Consider the following 26,566-nt stretch of genomic DNA (forward strand, 5'->3'; position numbering starts at 1 on the left):
TTACTGCTCACTGAAACCATCTCCACTAGGGAATGGACTACTGAGGACAAATCAGATTTACTGCTCACTGAAACCATCTCCACTAGGGAATGGACTACTGAGGATAAATCAGATTTACTGCTCACTGAAACCATCTCCACTAGGGAATGGACTACTGAGGATAAATCAGATTTACTGCTCACTGAAACCATCTCCACTAGGGAATGGACTACTGAGGATAAATCAGATGTACTGCTCCCTGAAACCATCTCCACTAGGGAATGGACTACTGAGGATAAATCAGATTTACTGCTCACTGAAACCATCTCCACTAGGGAATGGACTACTGAGGATAAATCAGATTTACTGCTCCCTGAAACCATCTCCACTAGGGAATGGACTACTGAGGATAAATCAGATTTACTGCTCCCTGAAACCATCTCCACTAGGGAATGGACTACTGAGGATAAATTAGATTTACTGCTCACTGAAACCATCTCCACTAGGGAATGGACTACTGAGGATAAATCAGATTTACTGCTCCCTGAAACCATCTCCACTAGGGAATGGACTACTGAGGATAAATCAGATGTACTGCTCACTGAAACCATCTCCACTATGGAATGGACTACTGAGGATAAATCAGATTTGCTGCTCCCTGAAACCATCTCCACTAGGGAATGGACTACTGAGGATAAATCAGATTTACTGCTCCCTGAAACCATCTCCACTAGGGAATGGACTACTGAGGATAAATCAGATTTGCTGCTCACTGAAACCATCTCTTTTCTCAAAAAGGTTTTAAAACAGCTTTGAGTAAAACAGCTCTGCAGTTTAATCTTAGTTTTCACGTATAGGGCCAAGTTCCCTCACATACATTAAGCCTAGTCCTGGACTATAATACATTTTCAATGGAGAATGTATATTTAGGACCTCCAAGTTTAAAAGAACTCAGCTGTGTTTTAAACCAGGCTATGGGAACAGCTATGAAGTGAAAGGAAGAAATAAAGATTTAACACATTTGTTGATTTGTCTTTTATTCTCTGGTTCTACAACACAAAGACAGAAATAGCATCAGAACATATAAAGCACAGTCACAGATAGAAAAATGAAACATATGAAATCATAAGAACAGTCCTTAGCCGTGGTATATTGTCCATATACCACACCTCCTCTGGCCTTACTGCTTAATTATACCAGTCCCATTCAAATAGGGCTTCAATAGACTGCTGCTTTATCATGTGTATATTGTGGATGGTAGTATTTAGTGAAACTGACAGTGTCCTTGAATGGAGACTAACTAAAGGGCTCAACATGCTAATTTCAGACTTTAGGAAAATGACACCGTAGCACATCGATAAAAAATGACCAACAATCCAGCAACATCTCTACTTTCATGAGTCATGACCAGTCTGATCTGTCCAAAGAAAGGGCTTTGAACAAGGATAATAAACAATAAACAAATAGTTTTAGAAACCATAAATGGAGGTTTGGACAATTCCCCTTAATGTACTGATGTTCTAGGACAGAGAACATCTATTCAAAATAGTATCAGGCAGCTATCACAACACAGGAGAGTGAAGTGAACTCCCATGCACAAGCACACAGCCACAGATGTTCTGTGTGGGAGTCTAACCTCTTGCACCACGCTCACTCTGAATTATCTTTGGTTCACACTGCTGTTCATACCACCACAGTCTATTTAAAAATATATTTACATTTCAGGTATTAAGTTACAATGTTCATTAGTTATAATAAACTGGGTGCTTTGAGCCCTGAATGCTGATTGGCTGAAAGCCGTGGAAAATCAGACTGTATGCCACAGGTATGACCCAAAAATATTTTACCCGTTCTAATTATGTTGGTAACCAGTTTATAATAGCAATAAGGCACCTCAGGGGTTTGTAGCATATGGCCAATATACTACGGCTAAGGGCTGTATCCAGGCACTCTGTCGTACATAAGAACAGCCCTTAGCCGTGTTATATTGGCCATATACCACACCCGCTTGGGCCTTATTGCTTAATTATACCAGTCCCATTCAAATAGGGCTCAAGATTATCACTGTACAACACATCTGTACAGGTGCTTTATCTCTTCCTGATGCTTCTCTTCCAATTCATTGATTTTCTCAGTCAGTTTTGTTTTATCATGACCATATAGAGCATTCAAAAGATCATACTCCTTTTTGTGCTTTTGTATTAGTTTCTCCTTCTCTTCTTCATGTTGATCCAATAGTTTTTGGAAGTCATTTTCATATTTCTCTTTAAAGTTATTAATTTCCTCTGCATGTCTTCTGGCCTCTTGTTCATATTTATCCATAATTTCTTTTGTTTTCTTTTCATAATCTGCCCTCATTTCCTTCAATTTATTCTCTTCTTGTTCTCTCCTGACTTTATCTTCCTTCTCCTTCCTCATGTTTTCTTCTTCACGTTCTTGTTGAAATGTTTCCTCCAGTTTTCTTAGTCTTAGTCTCTCCTCCACTCTTCGATTTACATTCTCTTGAAATCTTATTTCCTGTTCCTCTCTACGTTCTCTCTCCCACTGCTCTTGTTGCATTGTCATTTTGTCTGTCAACTCTCTCCTCTTTTCTTCAAAGTCTTTTTCTATTCGGTCTCTTTCTTTCTGCTCGGTTTCTCTCCTCTGCTCTTCTGATTCCTTCATCTTTATTCTCTCTTGTTCTCTCTCTCTTTCAAACTGCTCTCTCAATCTCCTCTGTTTTTCCTCTTGTTCTACAAGAGTTTCTACCTCCTTCTGTCTCCTTAGCCTTTCTACTTCCTGTTGTCTGTCTCTTTCTTTGTTCAACTGTTCCTCCCATTCCTCTTTTTCTCTACGCATGACCTCTTGGAGTTCTGTTTGACCTTTCTCTGCTTCCTCTATTTTGCTTTGCCACTCTTGTCTTTCTTTCTCTTCCTTCTTTCTCCTCTCATCCTCTTCCTTCTCTCTCCTTCTAATTTCTTCCTCCTGTTCCCTTTTTAGTTTATCAAACTTCCTTTCTTGATTTTGAAGATGTTCTTCTCGGTCTTTCTCTTCTTTTCTCAGTTTTTCCATCCTCATGTTATATTCTTCTTCCTTTTCTCTTTGGAGGTTTTTCAACTTTATTTCCTGAGTTTTTATCTCTTTTTCCATCTTCTCTTTTTCTCTGTCACATGTTTCTTTTTTCAACTTTTCATCTTCTTTCCTTGTTTTGTCCTCTAACTCTCTTTCTTCCTTCTCTGATTTCTCCTTGTCTTCATGCTCTTTTCTAATAGCTTCCTCTCTCTCTCTCAACATGTTTTCTCTCAGTTGTCTTTCCTCCTGAACTTTCAATCTCTCCTCTTCCAACTTTGACTTCATCTTTTCCATGTCTGTTTCATGTCTGACCTTCAGTTTCTCCATGTCAGCCTTTATCTCCATCTCTCTCTCCTTCAGTATTGCTTCCTGTTTTTGTTTAATGGCTGCCTCTGCCTCCTGGAACATCTCATTGGTGTAGAAAATGCCCTTGTTCATGGAGACCATTTTTTTCATCTTCTTAAGAAGCTCAGTGACCTGTGTACGGTCATCTTCAACTCTGTTGTTGAAGACATGGAATCTGTCTCCACAATCTCTGATCAGTTTTTTCAGTTTGGCATTCTTGCTCTTCCCAATGTAATCTTCAATTGATTTCTTTTTCAAGTCATCTCCTCTAGTAAACAGAACTAAGCAGAACATTCCGGCCCGTGGACCAAAGGTTGTCTCTATGAGGTCCAAAGTGTCCAGCTCCTCTTGTGTGATTCTCCCGATACTCAACACTATGATAAACACATGGGGTCCAGGAGCTGACAGGGAAACACATTTCACTATCTCTTGCTGAACATCTTTATTAGACAATGTTGTGTCAAAAAGGCCAGGTGTGTCCACCACAGCAACTGTTCTTCCATCAACTCTGCCGACTGCCTTCTGGCAAACTGTTGTCACAGAATCAGTGCTGGATTCAGACTCAAATTCATCTTTACCCAGGATAGTGTTTGCGGAGGCGCTCTTCCCATTTCCAGTTTTCCCAATCAGCACCACCCTTATGCACTCTGTGCTGGAACACTCCATTTCAGCACCTACAAATTAAACAATAAATGATAAGATAAGAATGTTAATTACCGCATGAATTGATATTGAAATCAACAAGTAAGGTTCATAGTGTTAAATCATTGTTTTCCCAATCACCCCCCAATATTTGTTCCTCCCTGTGTTCAACAAACTCACCTGGTGACAAGTTCCTGATTCTCTCCTCTAAATCCTTGATTCTTCTGTTTTGGTCGACTTCTGATTGGAGTTTAGCCTCCATGTACATGTACAGAGTGTAGCAGGTTCTGTTCTGATCCATCATTTTGACTATTTCTGTTACAAGTTCTGTCGTCTGCTTGGTGTTATCAATCTTCAAAGCATCAAAGATTTTATATCTCCCTCCGCATATCTTGATCAGTTGCTTTGTGTCTGCATTTTGTTCCACAAAGTCAACTGCAGTTTTATCAACTGGAATGTTATCCTGTCTAAACAGGACCATGATAAAGTCATTGACTCGTGAGCTGAGAATCTTCTGGATGGTCTCCAACTCTCCTTTGTCTTCATCAGTGAGTGGACCCAAAGGTACGACCAGGAGGAAAGCATGGACTCCAGAGTCACAGAGAGAGACACAGTGGAAAGTCTCACGCATCACTTCCTCCTGAGTGAGAGATGTTCCATACAGAGCAGGCAGCTCGATGAGGGTGACCGGCCGACCACACACCTCTCCTTCTCTCTTCACACACACTGAGGAGGAGCTGGACTTTGGACTGGACTCTGTCTGACCCAGTATGACATGGGCTGTAGAAGTCTTCCCAGCTCCTCTTCTGCCACACAGCACCACGTTCAGTCTCTGGGCCTTTGGTGTCATGGTATCATGTGTCGTCTCTTCATTGGAGGTGAGGTATCTCCATTCATTCTCCTCTACCATCTTTTCTATCTTTTCAGTTAACTCTTTGTGGTCACTTCCTTGTTTGTACATTTCATGATGCCTTCCTCCACATTCTTCGATCATTTGACTCAGATGAGGATTTCCTGTGACTCCCTTGTGGTGAGTAATGATCACCATTGAGTGTTTGAAGGCCTCTTTACCAAATATGCTCAGGATCAACTTGAAAGTGTTTCTGTTCTCCTCTGTGAACTCCTCAGGCTTCAACACCAGCAGGACCCCATGAGGCCCAGGAGCAGAGAGGGACTTACATTTCTCCATCTCCTCCATCAGGGACTCCACAGGCAGAGCAAATAAGTCTGGAGTCTTTACAACAGTAACAGACTTGCCATTCATCTTTCCACTGGCTGACTCACATTGCTTTTTTTTGCCCAAGAAACCAGCAGGAAGGCCTATTCCTGGAGAAGCCCCTTGCTGTAGGATAATGTTACCCACTGTTTTCTTCTTGTCGTCACTCCTGCCCAGGAGCACAATCCTGAGTTGAGACTCTGTAAATCATATGTACACATTGATTGATATAAAGATATGCATATAGAACAGATAAAACGATGTAGTTTATCAATTTACATACTGGATTGTCCCTGCTGCAAATTAAAATGGGCCCTTTTCTTGTGATTAAAAAGCTTGACAGCAATAGTCAGTAATATTAAATAAGTACCTGTGGATTAAATCCTCAGTTAATCTAATTTGATGTACTACTATTACAACAAATTACATGACCCATGTACCAATGTCCCTCTTGGGAATGTTTTCACAATTGTTCAGAATTTTACAAACATAATCTAATTACTAATATCAAAAATAAACCTTTTGAAGTCCTGCTCTGCAAGATGAGTACATCATAGTTAGTCAAGTGAATAAGAAAACGGTTATCTATTTACTTTCACATGTAAATTCTGCCTACACAGATGTTAGACATTTTGAAAACAGAGCTTCCAAAATAATGATAATGTGGACAAATCCTAACTGAGCCGTAGCCATCCCACTTTAATATAGACGTGTCAACATGGTGTAAATGAGACTGAATTTTACCCACCACATTTCTCTCCACTGCGTGATTGCTCCCACACTTTTCCCTTAAGCAACGTCAAGCCTGAAAAAAAGAGTTGACAATCAATACCAGTGTCTTTATCTTTGCAGTCCCTTTCAACCAAGCATGATGAATCAAAAAAGCAGTCATCCTTAATGAGGAGTGAATATAGGTTGACAGTATTAATGCTATAGTTCAATAGCATTTTTCACGTTTCAAGTCCAAATCATCCTAAACTGTCTGAAATGGATTGTAGTTCAATGAAGTTACTTTAACATGATTTTAATCTTGGTTACAGTGGCCAGGTAAACAAAACCAAAGCATGGGTTGCTGTCTTACCTTGTCCAAAGAGTGCTGACAGGGTAATGTGGGGGAACTATCCCTTTAATACTGTCAACTTATATTCAATGCTCATCTCATTATAACTTTTGTCAATGTGCTGTAAACTTACCAATTTCTCTAACATTCTCCAAACTGTAAAATTTTGCTGATTCACCTTGTTCAAAAATATAATTTTCAAATTCTTTCTCAGAGGAAGATTTGAGGCTCCAATCAGTTTTACTCCTGTGTATTTCCTCTTTCCCTTGTACCATGTCACTTGTACTATCTTCAAATACATCACAGGTGAGATAGTCTCCTCCATTCTCCTTTACAATCTTGTCAACATCTGCCATAAGTTGAGTGCGGTCACTGAGGTGCTGCCTCCCTCTACAGTCTCTGACCATCTGATTCAGAGGGTGATCCTCATCCATGTGTCCCCTCTTGTCTTCATGAGTTGTCAGTACCATTGAGTAGTTAAAGGACCGATCACTGAGGGTGTCTAGGATTGTCCTGATTCTGTCTCCCTCTTCCTGTGTGAACTCCTCAGGCTGCAGCACCAACAGGAACACATGAGGTCCCGGGTCAGACAGAGTGACACAACAACGCAGTTCCTCTGAGAGTTTGTCATGTGAGATGTGAGGGTCTAACAGGTCTGGAGTGTTGATCACAGCTATGTGTCTTCCCTCCACGTGACCCCTGGCTCTCTCACATTGGTTTTGTACACAGTTAAGGTCAAATGCCCCTCTGTCCAGGATGACGTTTCCAACAACACTCTTCTTAGAGCCATTCTTGCCGAGCAGCACAATCCTTATCTCTGTAGGACTTTCAGACACTGTAACATAAACACCATCACAACCGTATTTAAAATGTTTGCTGGAAAACATTGTTGACACTAACATTATTGTTTGCTTTTCTTTCAGTATAACACCATGAACATTACACACCATATTACAACAGAACAACATAAATCCACAACTCTACAATCTAGAGAAATCAAAAATCAGTTGAAATAAATCAGGCTGATATTTTATTGATCACTCACTCTTTGGGGGCAATAATTCCAGACTGTTGCGTTTCTGGGCCACTGGATTCGAAACTGAAAACATATCAAATTAACACAATCAAATTCATCAGTATTTTGTAAAGTTGTTAATGTTGATTGTTGCTTGAATTGAATTTGTGTAACTCAGGGTAGTATTAAATTTGTGATTTAAAGACTAACTGAAAAAAATAAAATGTGAAGAGCAAAAAGGAACAATTCTAACCACAAATAGGTGCTAAGTGGCATGAAAAAAACAGTCCAGGCACTCGTGAGGGTTTGAAATTATTATTAAATACACCAACACATATCAGCTCCATCAGGTCAGTATGGGATAAACCATTATTAAATACACCAACACATATCAGCTCCATCAGGTCAGTATGGGCTAAACCATTATTAAATACACCAACACATATCAGCTCCATCAGGTCAGTATGGGATAAACCATTATTAAAAACACCAACACATATCAGCTCCATCAGGTCAGTATGGGATAAAACATTAAATACACCAACACATATCAGCTCCATCAGGTCAGTATGGGTTAAACCATTATTAAATACACCAACAAAAATATCAGCTCCATCAGGTCAGTATGGCATAAACCATTATTAAATACACCAACACATATCAGCTCCATCAGGTCAGTATGGGATAAACCATTATTAAATACAACAACACATATCAGCTCCATCAGGTCAGTATGGGATAAACCATCATTAAATACACCAACACATATCAGCTCCATCAGGTCAGTATGGGATAAACCATTATTAAATACACCAACACATATCAGCTCCATCAGGTCAGTATGGGATAAACCATTATTAAATACACCAACACATATCAGCTCCATCAGGTCAGTATGGGATAAACCATCATTAAATACACCAACACATATCAGCTCCATCAGGTCAGTATGGGATAAACCATTATTAAATACACCAACACATATCAGCTCCATCAGGTCAGTATGGGCTAAACCATTATTAAATACACCAACACATATCACCTCCATCAGGTCAGTATGGGCTAAACCATTATTAAATACACCAACACATATCAGCTCCATCAGGTCAGTATGGGATAAACCATTATTAAATACACCAACACATATCAGCTCCATCAGGTCAGTATGGGATAAACCATTATTAAATACACCAACACATATCAGCTCCATCAGGTCAGTATGGGATAGACCATTATTAAATACACCAACACATATCAGCTCCATCAGGTCAGTATGGGATAAACCATCATTAATACACCAACACATATCAGCTCCATCAGGTCAGTATGGGATAAACCATTATTAAATACACCAACACATATCAGCTCCATCAGGTCAGTATGGGATAAACCATTATTAAATACACCAACACATATCAGCTCCATCAGGTCAGTATGGGATAAACCATTATTAAATACACCAACACATATCAGCTCCATCAGGTCAGTATGGGATAAACCATTATTAAATACACCAACACATATCAGCTCCATCAGGTCAGTATGGGATAAACCATTATTAAATACACCAACACATATCAGCTACATCAGGTCAGTATGGGATAAACCATTATTAAATACACCAACACATATCAGCTCCATCAGGTCAGTATGGGATAAACCATTATTAAATACACCAACACATATCAGCTCCATCAGGTCAGTATGGGATAAACCATTATTAAATACACCAACACATATCAGCTCCATCAGGTCAGTATGGGATAAACCATTATTAAATACACCAACACATATCAGCTCCATCAGGTCAGTATGGGATAAACAATTATTAAATACACCAACACATATCAGCTCCATCAGGTCAGTAGGGGATAAAACCATTATTAAATACACCAACACATATCAGCTCCATCAGGTCAGTATGGGATAAAACATTATTAACTACACCACACATATCAGCTCCATCAGGTCAGTATGGGCTAAACCATTATTAAATACACCAACACATATCAGCTCCATCAGGTCAGTATGGGATAAAACATTATTAAATACACCAACACATATCAGCTCCATCAGGTCAGTATGGGTTAAACCATTATTAAATACAACCAACACATATCAGCTCCATCAGGTCATCAGGTCAGTATGGGCTAAAACATTATTAAATACACCAACACATATCAGCTCCATCAGGTCAGTATGGGATAAACCATTATTAAATACACCAACACATATCAGCTCCATCAGGTCAGTATGGGTTAAACCATTATTAAATACACCAACACATATCAGCTCCATCAGGTCAGTATGGCATAAACCATTATTAATACACCAACACATATCAGCTCCATCAGGTCAGTATGGGCTAAAACATTATTAAATACACCAACACATATCAGCTCCATCAGGTCAGTATGGGCTAAACCATTATTAAATACACCAACACATATCAGCTCCATCAGGTCAGTATGGGATAAACCATTATTAAATACACCAACACATATCAGCTCCATCAGGTCAGTATGGGACAAAACATTAGTAAATACACCAACACATATCAGCTCCATCAGGTCAGTATGGGCTAAACCATTATTAAATACACCAACACATATCAGCTCCATCAGGTCAGTATGGGATAAAACATTATTAAATACACCAACACATATCAGCTCCATCAGGTCAGTATGGGCTAAACCATTATTAAATACACCAACACATATCAGCTCCATCAGGTCAGTATGGGATAAAACATTATTAAATACACCAACACATATCAGCTCCATCAGGTCAGTATGGGCTAAACCATTATTAAATACACCAACACATATCAGCTCCATCAGGTCAGTATGGGATAAACCATTATTAAATACACCAACACATATCAGCTCCATCAGGTCAGTATGGGCTAAACCATTATTAAATACACCAACACATATCAGCTCCATCAGGTCAGTATGGGATAAAACATTATTAAATACACCAACACATATCAGCTCCATCAGGTCAGTATGGGCTAAACCATTATTAAATACACCAACACATATCAGCTCCATCAGGTCAGTATGGGATAAAACATTATTAAATACACCAACACATATCAGCTCCATCAGGTCAGTATGGGCTAAACCATTATTAAATACACCAACACATATCAGCTCCATCAGGTCAGTATGGGATAAACCATTATTAAATACACCAACACATATCAGCTCCATCAGGTCAGTATGGGATAAACCAAATATTAAATACACCAACACATATCAGCTACATCAGGTCAGTACGGGATAAACCATTATTAAATACACCAACACATATCAGCTCCATCAGGTCAGTATGGGATACACCATTATTAAATACACCAACACATATCAGCTCCATCAGGTCAGTATGGGATAAACCAATATTAAATACACCAACACATATCAGCTACATCAGGTCAGTACGGGATAAACCATTATTAAATACACCAACACATATCAGCTCCATCAGGTCAGTATGGGATAAACCATTATTAAATACACCAACACATATCAGCTCCATCAGGTCAGTATGGGATAAAACATTATTAAATACACCAACACATATCAGCTCCATCAGGTCAGTATGGGCTAAACCATTATTAAATACACCAACACATATCAACTCCATCAGGTCAGTATGGGATAAACCATTATTAAATACACCAAAAAATATCAGCTCCATCAGGTCAGTATGGGATAAACCAAATATTAAATACACCAACACATATCAGCTCCATCAGGTCAGTACGGGATAAACCATTATTAAATACACCAACACATATCAGCTCCATCAGGTCAGTATGGGATAAACCATTATTAAATACACCAACACATATCAGCTCCATCAGGTCAGTATGGGATAAAACATTATTAAATAAACCAACACATATCAGCTCCATCAGGTCAGTATGGGATAAACCATTATTAAATACACCAACACATATCAGCTCCATCAGGTCAGTATGGGATAAACCATTATTAAATACACCAACACATATCAGCTCCATCAGGTCAGTATGGGATAAACCATTATTAAATACACCAACACATATCAGCTCCATCAGGTCAGTATGGGACAAAACATTATTAAATACACCAACACATATCAGCTCCATCAGGTCAGTATGGGCTAAACCATTATTAAATACACCAACACATATCAGCTCCATCAGGTCAGTATGGGATAAAACATTATTAAATACACCAACACATATCAGCTCCATCAGGTCAGTATGGGCTAAACCATTATTAAATACACCAACACATATCAGCTCCATCAGGTCAGTATGGGATAAAACATTATTAAATACACCAACACATATCAGCTCCATCAGGTCAGTATGGGATAAACCATTATTAAATACACCAACACATATCAGCTCCATCAGGTCAGTATGGGATAAACCATTATTAAATACACCAACACATATCAGCTCCATCAGGTCAGTATGGGATAAACCAAATATTAAATACACCAACACATATCAGCTACATCAGGTCAGTACGGGATAAACCATTATTAAATACACCAACACATATCAGCTCCATCAGGTCAGTATGGGATACACCATTATTAAATACACCAACACATATCAGCTCCATCAGGTCAGTATGGGATAAACCAAATATTAAATACACCAACACATATCAGCTACATCAGGTCAGTACGGGATAAACCATTATTAAATACACCAACACATATCAGCTCCATCAGGTCAGTATGGGATAAACCATTATTAAATACACCAACACATATCAGCTCCATCAGGTCAGTATGGGATAAAACATTATTAAATACACCAACACATATCAGCTCCATCAGGTCAGTATGGGCTAAACCATTATTAAATACACCAACACATATCAGCTCCATCAGGTCAGTATGGGATAAAACATTATTAAATACACCAACACATATCAGCTCCATCAGGTCAGTATGGGCTAAACCATTATTAAATACACCAACACATATCAGCTCCATCAGGTCAGTATGGGATAAAACATTATTAAATACACCAACACATATCAGCTCCATCAGGTCAGTATGGGCTAAACCATTATTAAATACACCAACACATATCAGCTCCATCAGGTCAGTATGGGATAAACCATTATTAAATACACCAACACATATCAGCTCCATCAGGTCAGTATGGGATAAACCAAATATTAAATACACCAACACATATCAGCTACATCAGGTCAGTACGGGATAAACCATTATTAAATACACCAACACATATCAGCTCCATCAGGTCAGTATGGGATACACCATTATTAAATACACCAACACATATCAGCTCCATCAGGTCAGTATGGGATAAACCAAATATTAAATACACCAACACATATCAGCTACATCAGGTCAGTACGGGATAAACCATTATTAAATACACCAACACATATCAGCTCCATCAGGTCAGTATGGGATAAACCATTATTAAATACACCAACACATATCAGCTCCATCAGGTCAGTATGGGATAAAACATTATTAAATACACCAACACATATCAGCTCCATCAGGTCAGTATGGGCTAAACCATTATTAAATACACCAACACATATCAGCTCCATCAGGTCAGTATGGGATAAACCATTATTAAATACACCAACACATATCAGCTCCATCAGGTCAGTATGGGATAAACCATTATTAAATACACCAACACATATCAGCTCCATCAGGTCAGTAGGGATAAACCATTATTAAATACACCAACACATATCAGCTCCATCAGGTCAGTATGGGATAAACCATTATTAAATACACCAACACATATCAGCTCCATCAGGTCAGTATGGGATAAAACATTATTAAATACACCAACACATATCAGCTCCATCAGGTCAGTATGGGATAAACCATTATTAAATACACCAACACATATCAGCTCCATCAGGTCAGTATGGGATAAACCATTATTAAATACACCAACACATATCAGCTCCATCAGGTCAGTATGGGATAAACCATTATTAAATACACCAACACATATCAGCTCCATCAGGTCAGTATGGGCTAAACCATTATTAAATACACAACACATATCAGCTCCATCAGGTCAGTATGGGATAAACCATTATTAAATACACCAACACATATCAGCTCCATCAGGTCAGTATGGGATAAACCATTATTAAATACACCAACACATATCAGCTCCATCAGGTCAGTATGGGATAAAACCATTATTAAATACACCAACACATATCAGCTCCATCAGGTCAGTATGGGCTAAACCATTATTAAATACACCAACACATATCAGCTCCATCAGGTCAGTATGGGATAAACCATTATTAAATACACCAACACATATCAGCTCCATCAGGTCAGTATGGGATAAACATTATTAAATACACCAACACATATCAGCTCCATCAGGTCAGTATGGGATAACCATTATTAAATACACCAACACATATCAGCTCCATCAGGTCAGTATGGGATAAACCATTATTAAATACACCAACACATATCAGCTCCATCAGGTCAGTATGGGCTAAACCATTATTAAATACACCAACACATATCAGCTCCATCAGGTCAGTATGGGATAAACCATTATTAAATACACCAACACATATCAGCTCCATCAGGTCAGTATGGGATAAAACCATTATTAAATACACCAACACATATCAGCTCCATCAGGTCAGTATGGCTTAAACCATTATTAAATACACCAACACATATCAGCTCCATCAGGTCAGTATGGATAAACATTATTAAATACACCAACACATATCAGCTCCATCAGGTCAGTATGGGCTAAACCATTATTAAATACACCAACACATATCAGCTCCATCAGGTCAGTATGGGATAAACCATTATTAAATACACCAACACATATCAGCTCCATCAGGTCAGTATGGGCTAAACCATTATTAAATACACCAACACATATCAGCTCCATCAGGTCAGTATGGGATAAACCATTATTAAATACACCAACACATATCAGCTCCATCAGGTCAGTATGGGATAAACCATTATTAAATACACCAACACATATCAGCTCCATCAGGTCAGTATGGGATAAAACCATTATTAAATACACCAACACATATCAGCTCCATCAGGTCAGTATGGGATAAACCATTATTAAATACACCAACACATATCAGCTCCATCAGGTCAGTATGGGATAAACCATTATTAAATACACCAACACATATCAGCTCCATCAGGTCAGTATGGGCTAAACCATTATTAAATACACCAACACATATCAGCTCCATCAGGTCAGTATGGGATAAACCATTATTAAATACACCAACACATATCAGCTCCATCAGGTCAGTATGGGATAAACCATTATTAAATACACCAACACATATCAGCTCCATCAGGTCAGTATGGGATAAACCATTATTAAATACACCAACACATATCAGCTCCATCAGGTCAGTATGGGCATAAACCATTATTAAATACACCAACACATATCAGCTCCATCAGGTCAGTATGGGATAAAACCATTATTAAATACACCAACACATATCAGCTCCATCAGGTCAGTATGGGATAAACCATTATTAAATACACCAACACATATCAGCTCCATCAGGTCAGTATGGCATAAACCATTATTAAATACACCAACACATATCAGCTCCATCAGGTCAGTATGGGATAAAACCATTATTAATACACCAACACATATCAGCTCCATCAGGTCAGTATGGGATAAAACATTATTAATACACCAACACATATCAGCTCCATCAGGTCAGTATGGGCTAAACCATTATTAAATACACCAACACATATCAGCTCCATCAGGTCAGTATGGGATAAAACCATTATTAAATACACCAACACATATCAGCTCCATCAGGTCAGTATGGGCTAAACCATTATTAAATACACCAACACATATCAGCTCCATCAGGTCAGTATGGGCTAAACCATTATTAAATACACCAACACATATCAGCTCCATCAGGTCAGTATGGGATAAACCATTATAAATACACCAACACATATCAGCTCCATCAGGTCAGTATGGGATAAACCATTATTAAATACACCAACACATATCAGCTCCATCAGGTCAGTATGGGATAAACCAATATTAATACACCAACACATATCAGCTCCATCAGGTCAGTATGGGATAAACCATTATTAAATACACCACCACATATCAGCTCCATCAGGTCAGTATGGGCTAAACCATTATTAAATACACCAACACATATCAGCTCCATCAGGTCAGTATGGGATAAACCATTATTAAATACACCAACACATATCAGCTACATCAGGTCAGTACGGGATAAACCATTATTAAATACACCAACACATATCAGCTCCATCAGGTCAGTATGGGATAAACCATTATTAAATACACCAACACATATCAGCTCCATCAGGTCAGTATGGGATAAACCAATATTAAATACACCAACACATATCAGCTCCATCAGGTCAGTACGGGATAAACCATTATTAAATACACCAACACATATCAGCTCCATCAGGTCAGTATGGGATAAACCATTATTAAATACACCAACACATATCAGCTCCATCAGGTCAGTATGGGATAAACCATTATTAAATACACCAACACATATCAGCTCCATCAGGTCAGTATGGGATAAACCATTATTAAATACACCAACACATATCAGCTCCATCAGGTCAGTATGGGATAAAACATTATTAAATACACCAACACATATCAGCTCCATCAGGTCAGTATGGGATAAACCATTATTAAATACACCAACACATATCAGCTCCATCAGGTCAGTATGGGATAAACCATTATTAAATACACCAACACATATCAGCTACATCAGGTCAGTATGGGATAAACCATTATTAAATACACCAACACATATCAGCTCCATCAGGTCAGTATGGGATAAACCATTATTAAATACACCAACACATATCAGCTCCATCAGGTCAGTATGGGATAAACCATTATTAAATACACCAACACATATCAGCTACATCAGGTCAGTATGGGATAAACCATTATTAAATACACCAACACATATCAGCTCCATCAGGTCAGTATGGGATAAACCATTATTAAATACACCAACACATATCAGCTCCATCAGGTCAGTATGGGATAAACCAATTATTAAATACACCAACACATATCAGCTCCATCAGGTCAGTATGGGATAAACCATTATTAAATACACCAACACATATCAGCTCCATCAGGTCAGTATGGGATAAACCATTATTAAATACACCAACACATATCAGCTCCATCAGGTCAGTATGGGATAAACCAAATATTAAATACACCAACACATATCAGCTCCATCAGGTCAGTATGGGCTAAACCATTATTAAATACACCAACACATATCAGCTCCATCAGGTCAGTATGGGATAAAACATTATTAAATACACCAACACATATCAGCTCCATCAGGTCAGTATGGGCTAAACCATTATTAAATACACCAACACATATCAGCTCCATCAGGTCAGTATGGGATAAACCATTATTAAATACACCAACACATATCAGCTCCATCAGGTCAGTATGGGATAAACCAAATATTAAATACACCAACACATATCAGCTACATCAGGTCAGTACGGGATAAACCATTATTAAATACACCAACACATATCAGCTCCATCAGGTCAGTATGGGATACACCATTATTAAATACACCAACACATATCAGCTCCATCAGGTCAGTATGGGATAAACCAAATATTAAATACACCAACACATATCAGCTACATCAGGTCAGTACGGGATAAACCATTATTAAATACACCAACACATATCAGCTCCATCAGGTCAGTATGGGATAAACCATTATTAAATACACCAACACATATCAGCTCCATCAGGTCAGTATGGGATAAAACATTATTAAATACACCAACACATATCAGCTCCATCAGGTCAGTATGGGCTAAACCATTATTAAATACACCAACACATATCAGCTCCATCAGGTCAGTATGGGATAAACCATTATTAAATACACCAACACATATCAGCTCCATCAGGTCAGTATGGGATAAACCAAATATTAAATACACCAACACATATCAGCTACATCAGGTCAGTACGGGATAAACCATTATTAAATACACCAACACATATCAGCTCCATCAGGTCAGTATGGGATACACCATTATTAAATACACCAACACATATCAGCTCCATCAGGTCAGTATGGGATAAACCAAATATTAAATACACCAACACATATCAGCTACATCAGGTCAGTACGGGATAAACCATTATTAAATACACCAACACATATCAGCTCCATCAGGTCAGTATGGGATAAACCATTATTAAATACACCAACACATATCAGCTCCATCAGGTCAGTATGGGATAAACCATTATTAAATACACCAACACATATCAGCTCCATCAGGTCAGTATGGGATAAAACATTATTAAATACACCAACACATATCAGCTCCATCAGGTCAGTATGGGCTAAACCATTATTAAATACACCAACACATATCAGCTCCATCAGGTCAGTATGGGATAAAACATTATTAAATACACCAACACATATCAGCTCCATCAGGTCAGTATGGGCTAAACCATTATTAAATACACCAACACATATCAGCTCCATCAGGTCAGTATGGGATAAAACATTATTAAATACACCAACACATATCAGCTCCATCAGGTCAGTATGGGCTAAACCATTATTAAATACACCAACACATATCAGCTCCATCAGGTCAGTATGGGATAAACCATTATTAAATACACCAACACATATCAGCTCCATCAGGTCAGTATGGGATAAACCAAATATTAAATACACCAACACATATCAGCTACATCAGGTCAGTACGGGATAAACCATTATTAAATACACCAACACATATCAGCTCCATCAGGTCAGTATGGGATACACCATTATTAAATACACCAACACATATCAGCTCCATCAGGTCAGTATGGGATAAACCAAATATTAAATACACCAACACATATCAGCTACATCAGGTCAGTACGGGATAAACCATTATTAAATACACCAACACATATCAGCTCCATCAGGTCAGTATGGGATAAACCATTATTAAATACACCAACACATATCAGCTCCATCAGGTCAGTATGGGATAAAACATTATTAAATACACCAACACATATCAGCTCCATCAGGTCAGTATGGGCTAAACCATTATTAAATACACCAACACATATCAACTCCATCAGGTCAGTATGGGATAAACCATTATTAAATACACCAACACATATCAGCTCCATCAGGTCAGTATGGGATAAACCAAATATTAAATACACCAACACATATCAGCTCCATCAGGTCAGTACGGGATAAACCATTATTAAATACACCAACACATATCAGCTCCATCAGGTCAGTATGGGATAAACCATTATTAAATACACCAACACATATCAGCTCCATCAGGTCAGTATGGGATAAAACATTATTAAATAAACCAACACATATCAGCTCCATCAGGTCAGTATGGGATAAACCATTATTAAATACACCAACACATATCAGCTCCATCAGGTCAGTATGGGATAAACCATTATTAAATACACCAACACATATCAGCTCCATCAGGTCAGTATGGGATAAACCATTATTAAATACACCAACACATATCAGCTCCATCAGGTCAGTATGGGCTAAACAATTATTAAATACACCAACACATATCAGCTCCATCAGGTCAGTAGTGGATAAACCATTATTAAATACACCAACACATATCAGCTCCATCAGGTCAGTATGGGATAAAACATTATTAACTACACCAACACATATCAGCTCCATCAGGTCAGTATGGGCCAAACCATTATTAAATACACCAACACATATCAGCTCCATCAGGTCAGTATGGGATAAAACATTATTAAATACACCAACACATATCAGCTCCATCAGGTCAGTATGGGTTAAACCATTATTAAATACACCAACACATATCAGCTCCATCAGGTCAGTATGGCATAAACCATTATTAAATACACCAACACATATCAGCTCCATCAGGTCAGTATGGGCTAAAACATTATTAAATACACCAACACATATCAGCTCCATCAGGTCAGTATGGGATAAACCATTATTAAATACACCAACACATATCAGCTCCATCAGGTCAGTATGGGTTAAACCATTATTAAATACACCAACACATATCAGCTCCATCAGGTCAGTATGGCATAAACCATTATTAAATACACCAACACATATCAGCTCCATCAGGTCAGTATGGGCTAAAACATTATTAAATACACCAACACATATCAGCTCCATCAGGTCAGTATGGGCTAAACCATTATTAAATACACCAACACATATCAGCTCCATCAGGTCAGTATGGGATAAACCATTATTAAATACACCAACACATATCAGCTCCATCAGGTCAGTATGGGACAAAACATTATTAAATACACCAACACATATCAGCTCCATCAGGTCAGTATGGGCTAAACCATTATTAAATACACCAACACATATCAGCTCCATCAGGTCAGTATGGGATAAAACATTATTAAATACACCAACACATATCAGCTCCATCAGGTCAGTATGGGCTAAACCATTATTAAATACACCAACACATATCAGCTCCATCAGGTCAGTATGGGATAAAACATTATTAAATACACCAACACATATCAGCTCCATCAGGTCAGTATGGGCTAAACCATTATTAAATACACCAACACATATCAGCTCCATCAGGTCAGTATGGGATAAACCATTATTAAATACACCAACACATATCAGCTCCATCAGGTCAGTATGGGATAAACCAAATATTAAATACACCAACACATATCAGCTCCATCAGGTCAGTACGGGATAAACCATTATTAAATACACCAACACATATCAGCTCCATCAGGTCAGTATGGGATACACCATTATTAAATACACCAACACATATCAGCTCCATCAGGTCAGTATGGGATAAACCAAATATTAAATACACCAACACATATCAGCTACATCAGGTCAGTACGGGATAAACCATTATTAAATACACCAACACATATCAGCTCCATCAGGTCAGTATGGGATAAACCATTATTAAATACACCAACACATATCAGCTCCATCAGGTCAGTATGGGATAAAACATTATTAAATACACCAACACATATCAGCTCCATCAGGTCAGTATGGGCTAAACCATTATTAAATACACCAACACATATCAGCTCCATCAGGTCAGTATGGGATAAAACATTATTAAATACACCAACACATATCAGCTCCATCAGGTCAGTATGGGCTAAACCATTATTAAATACACCAACACATATCAGCTCCATCAGGTCAGTATGGGATAAAACATTATTAAATACACCAACACATATCAGCTCCATCAGGTCAGTATGGGATAAACCATTATTAAATACACCAACACATATCAGCTCCATCAGGTCAGTATGGGATAAACCATTATTAAATACACCAACACATATCAGCTCCATCAGGTCAGTATGGGATAAACCAAATATTAAATACACCAACACATATCAGCTACATCAGGTCAGTACGGGATAAACCATTATTAAATACACCAACACATATCAGCTCCATCAGGTCAGTATGGGATACACCATTATTAAATACACCAACACATATCAGCTCCATCAGGTCAGTATGGGATAAACCAAATATTAAATACACCAACACATATCAGCTACATCAGGTCAGTACGGGATAAACCATTATTAAATACACCAACACATATCAGCTCCATCAGGTCAGTATGGGATAAACCATTATTAAATACACCAACACATATCAGCTCCATCAGGTCAGTATGGGATAAAACATTATTAAATACACCAACACATATCAGCTCCATCAGGTCAGTATGGGCTAAACCATTATTAAATACACCAACACATATCAACTCCATCAGGTCAGTATGGGATAAACCATTATTAAATACACCAACACATATCAGCTCCATCAGGTCAGTATGGGATAAACCAAATATTAAATACACCAACACATATCAGCTCCATCAGGTCAGTACGGGATAAACCATTATTAAATACACCAACACATATCAGCTCCATCAGGTCAGTATGGGATAAACCATTATTAAATACACCAACACATATCAGCTCCATCAGGTCAGTATGGGATAAAACATTATTAAATAAACCAACACATATCAGCTCCATCAGGTCAGTATGGGATAAACCATTATTAAATACACCAACACATATCAGCTCCATCAGGTCAGTATGGGATAAACCATTATTAAATACACCAACACATATCAGCTCCATCAGGTCAGTATGGGATAAACCATTATTAAATACACCAACACATATCAGCTCCATCAGGTCAGTATGGGCTAAACAATTATTAAATACACCAACACATATCAGCTCCATCAGGTCAGTAGGGGATAAACCATTATTAAATACACCAACACATATCAGCTCCATCAGGTCAGTATGGGATAAAACATTATTAACTACACCAACACATATCAGCTCCATCAGGTCAGTATGGGCCAAACCATTATTAAATACACCAACACATATCAGCTCCATCAGGTCAGTATGGGATAAAACATTATTAAATACACCAACACATATCAGCTCCATCAGGTCAGTATGGGTTAAACCATTATTAAATACACCAACACATATCAGCTCCATCAGGTCAGTATGGCATAAACCATTATTAAATACACCAACACATATCAGCTCCATCAGGTCAGTATGGGCTAAAACATTATTAAATACACCAACACATATCAGCTCCATCAGGTCAGTATGGGATAAACCATTATTAAATACACCAACACATATCAGCTCCATCAGGTCAGTATGGGTTAAACCATTATTAAATACACCAACACATATCAGCTCCATCAGGTCAGTATGGCATAAACCATTATTAAATACACCAACACATATCAGCTCCATCAGGTCAGTATGGGCTAAAACATTATTAAATACACCAACACATATCAGCTCCATCAGGTCAGTATGGGCTAAACCATTATTAAATACACCAACACATATCAGCTCCATCAGGTCAGTATGGGATAAACCATTATTAAATACACCAACACATATCAGCTCCATCAGGTCAGTATGGGACAAAACATTATTAAATACACCAACACATATCAGCTCCATCAGGTCAGTATGGGCTAAACCATTATTAAATACACCAACACATATCAGCTCCATCAGGTCAGTATGGGATAAAACATTATTAAATACACCAACACATATCAGCTCCATCAGGTCAGTATGGGCTAAACCATTATTAAATACACCAACACATATCAGCTCCATCAGGTCAGTATGGGATAAAACATTATTAAATACACCAACACATATCAGCTCCATCAGGTCAGTATGGGCTAAACCATTATTAAATACACCAACACATATCAGCTCCATCAGGTCAGTATGGGATAAACCATTATTAAATACACCAACACATATCAGCTCCATCAGGTCAGTATGGGATAAACCAAATATTAAATACACCAACACATATCAGCTCCATCAGGTCAGTATGGGATAAACCATTATTAAATACACCAACACATATCAGCTCCATCAGGTCAGTATGGGATACACCATTATTAAATACACCAACACATATCAGCTCCATCAGGTCAGTATGGGATAAACCAAATATTAAATACACCAACACATATCAGCTACATCAGGTCAGTACGGGATAAACCATTATTAAATACACCAACACATATCAGCTCCATCAGGTCAGTATGGGATAAACCATTATTAAATACACCAACACATATCAGCTCCATCAGGTCAGTATGGGATAAAACATTATTAAATACACCAACACATATCAGCTCCATCAGGTCAGTATGGGCTAAACCATTATTAAATACACCAACACATATCAACTCCATCAGGTCAGTATGGGATAAACCATTATTAAATACACCAACACATATCAGCTCCATCAGGTCAGTATGGGATAAACCAAATATTAAATACACCAACACATATCAGCTCCATCAGGTCAGTACGGGATAAACCATTATTAAATACACCAACACATATCAGCTCCATCAGGTCAGTATGGGATAAACCATTATTAAATACACCAACACATATCAGCTCCATCAGGTCAGTATGGGATAAAACATTATTAAATAAACCAACACATATCAGCTCCATCAGGTCAGTATGGGATAAACCATTATTAAATACACCAACACATATCAGCTCCATCAGGTCAGTATGGGATAAACCATTATTAAATACACCAACACATATCAGCTCCATCAGGTCAGTATGGGATAAACCATTATTAAATACACCAACACATATCAGCTCCATCAGGTCAGTATGGGCTAAACAATTATTAAATACACCAACACATATCAGCTCCATCAGGTCAGTAGGGGATAAACCATTATTAAATACACCAACACATATCAGCTCCATCAGGTCAGTATGGGATAAAACATTATTAACTACACCAACACATATCAGCTCCATCAGGTCAGTATGGGCCAAACCATTATTAAATACACCAACACATATCAGCTCCATCAGGTCAGTATGGGATAAAACATTATTAAATACACCAACACATATCAGCTCCATCAGGTCAGTATGGGTTAAACCATTATTAAATACACCAACACATATCAGCTCCATCAGGTCAGTATGGCATAAACCATTATTAAATACACCAACACATATCAGCTCCATCAGGTCAGTATGGGCTAAAACATTATTAAATACACCAACACATATCAGCTCCATCAGGTCAGTATGGGATAAACCATTATTAAATACACCAACACATATCAGCTCCATCAGGTCAGTATGGGTTAAACCATTATTAAATACACCAACACATATCAGCTCCATCAGGTCAGTATGGCATAAACCATTATTAAATACACCAACACATATCAGCTCCATCAGGTCAGTATGGGCTAAAACATTATTAAATACACCAACACATATCAGCTCCATCAGGTCAGTATGGGCTAAACCATTATTAAATACACCAACACATATCAGCTCCATCAGGTCAGTATGGGATAAACCATTATTAAATACACCAACACATATCAGCTCCATCAGGTCAGTATGGGACAAAACATTATTAAATACACCAACACATATCAGCTCCATCAGGTCAGTATGGGCTAAACCATTATTAAATACACCAACACATATCAGCTCCATCAGGTCAGTATGGGATAAAACATTATTAAATACACCAACACATATCAGCTCCATCAGGTCAGTATGGGCTAAACCATTATTAAATACACCAACACATATCAGCTCCATCAGGTCAGTATGGGATAAAACATTATTAAATACACCAACACATATCAGCTCCATCAGGTCAGTATGGGCTAAACCATTATTAAATACACCAACACATATCAGCTCCATCAGGTCAGTATGGGATAAACCATTATTAAATACACCAACACATATCAGCTCCATCAGGTCAGTATGGGATAAACCAAATATTAAATACACCAACACATATCAGCTCCATCAGGTCAGTATGGGATAAACCATTATTAAATACACCAACACATATCAGCTCCATCAGGTCAGTATGGGATACACCATTATTAAATACACCAACACATATCAGCTCCATCAGGTCAGTATGGGATAAACCAAATATTAAATACACCAACACATATCAGCTACATCAGGTCAGTACGGGATAAACCATTATTAAATACACCAACACATATCAGCTCCATCAGGTCAGTATGGGATAAACCATTATTAAATACACCAACACATATCAGCTCCATCAGGTCAGTATGGGATAAAACATTATTAAATACACCAACACATATCAGCTCCATCAGGTCAGTATGGGCTAAACCATTATTAAATACACCAACACATATCAACTCCATCAGGTCAGTATGGGATAAACCATTATTAAATACACCAACACATATCAGCTCCATCAGGTCAGTATGGGATAAACCAAATATTAAATACACCAACACATATCAGCTCCATCAGGTCAGTACGGGATAAACCATTATTAAATACACCAACACATATCAGCTCCATCAGGTCAGTATGGGATAAACCATTATTAAATACACCAACACATATCAGCTCCATCAGGTCAGTATGGGATAAAACATTATTAAATAAACCAACACATATCAGCTCCATCAGGTCAGTATGGGATAAACCATTATTAAATACACCAACACATATCAGCTCCATCAGGTCAGTATGGGATAAACCATTATTAAATACACCAACACATATCAGCTCCATCAGGTCAGTATGGGATAAACCATTATTAAATACACCAACACATATCAGCTCCATCAGGTCAGTATGGGATAAACCATTATTAAATACACCAACACATATCAGCTCCATCAGGTCAGTATGAGATAAACCATTATTAAATACACCAACACATATCAGCTCCATCAGGTCAGTATGGGATAAACCATTATTAGATACACCAACACATATCAACTCCATCAGGTCAGTATGGGATAAACCATTATTAAATACACCAACACATATCAGCTCCATCAGGTCAGACACCCTGATTCCCCTCTAAAAACACCTGTGGTTCATGTGGAATACCTGAAGTGCTCCTCCTACTTATTTTCTTCTGAAATCATTTTTTATTGAGTAGCTATGTAGGTTATTGGTAAGCTGATTTAATATAATATCAACATTATTGTGAAGAAAAGATTCTAATAAGAAAGAAATATTTTTGGGGAAAAATGTGACCTTTAACTAGGCAAGTCAGTTAAGAACAAATTTTTATTTACAATGATGGCCTACTGGGGGAACAGTGGGTTAACTGCCTTGTTCAGGGGCAGAACGACAGATTCTTGCCTTGTCAGCTCGGGTATTCGATCCAGCAACCTTTTGATTACTGGCCCAACTCTCTAACCACTAAGGCTACCTGCAGCCCCATTATAGAATCCATGTACACAAACAACAAGTGTGTGGTTAGAATTGGCCAAAAACACACATTTCTTTCCACAGGGCCGTGGGGTGAGACAGGGATGCAGCTTAAGCCCCACCCTCTTTAACATATATATCAACGAATTGGCGAGGGCACTAGAACAGTCTGCAGCACCGGCCTCACACTACTAGAATCTGAAGTCAAATGTCTACTGTTTGCTGATGATCTGGTGCTTCTTTCCCAAACCAAGGAGGGCCTACAGCAGCACCTAGATCTTCTGCACAGATTCTGTCAGACCT

The 26,566-nt window shown here is 38.1% G+C and overlaps 1 protein-coding gene across 1 annotated transcript in view; it reads right to left on the reverse strand.

Annotated features, from left to right (window-relative positions):
• Positions 1–999: 999 nt before the first annotated feature.
• LOC115170115 (uncharacterized) overlaps positions 1,000–26,566 on the reverse strand; it is a 29,397-nt gene continuing 3,830 nt past the window's right edge. The window contains exons 2-6 of the mRNA XM_029726413.1: positions 7,339–7,392; positions 6,427–7,128; positions 5,982–6,038; positions 4,198–5,433; positions 1,000–4,049 (exon numbers count right to left, since the gene is read on the reverse strand). Of these exons, the coding sequence (XP_029582273.1) occupies positions 2,041–4,049; positions 4,198–5,433; positions 5,982–6,038; positions 6,427–7,128; positions 7,339–7,392 (4,058 nt within the window). The 3' untranslated portion in view covers positions 1,000–2,040. The remainder of the gene's footprint in view (positions 4,050–4,197; positions 5,434–5,981; positions 6,039–6,426; positions 7,129–7,338; positions 7,393–26,566) is intronic.

Source organism: Salmo trutta, chromosome 31 (assembly GCF_901001165.1).
Source record: "Salmo trutta chromosome 31, fSalTru1.1, whole genome shotgun sequence".
Lineage (NCBI taxonomy): Eukaryota > Metazoa > Chordata > Actinopteri > Salmoniformes > Salmonidae > Salmo > Salmo trutta.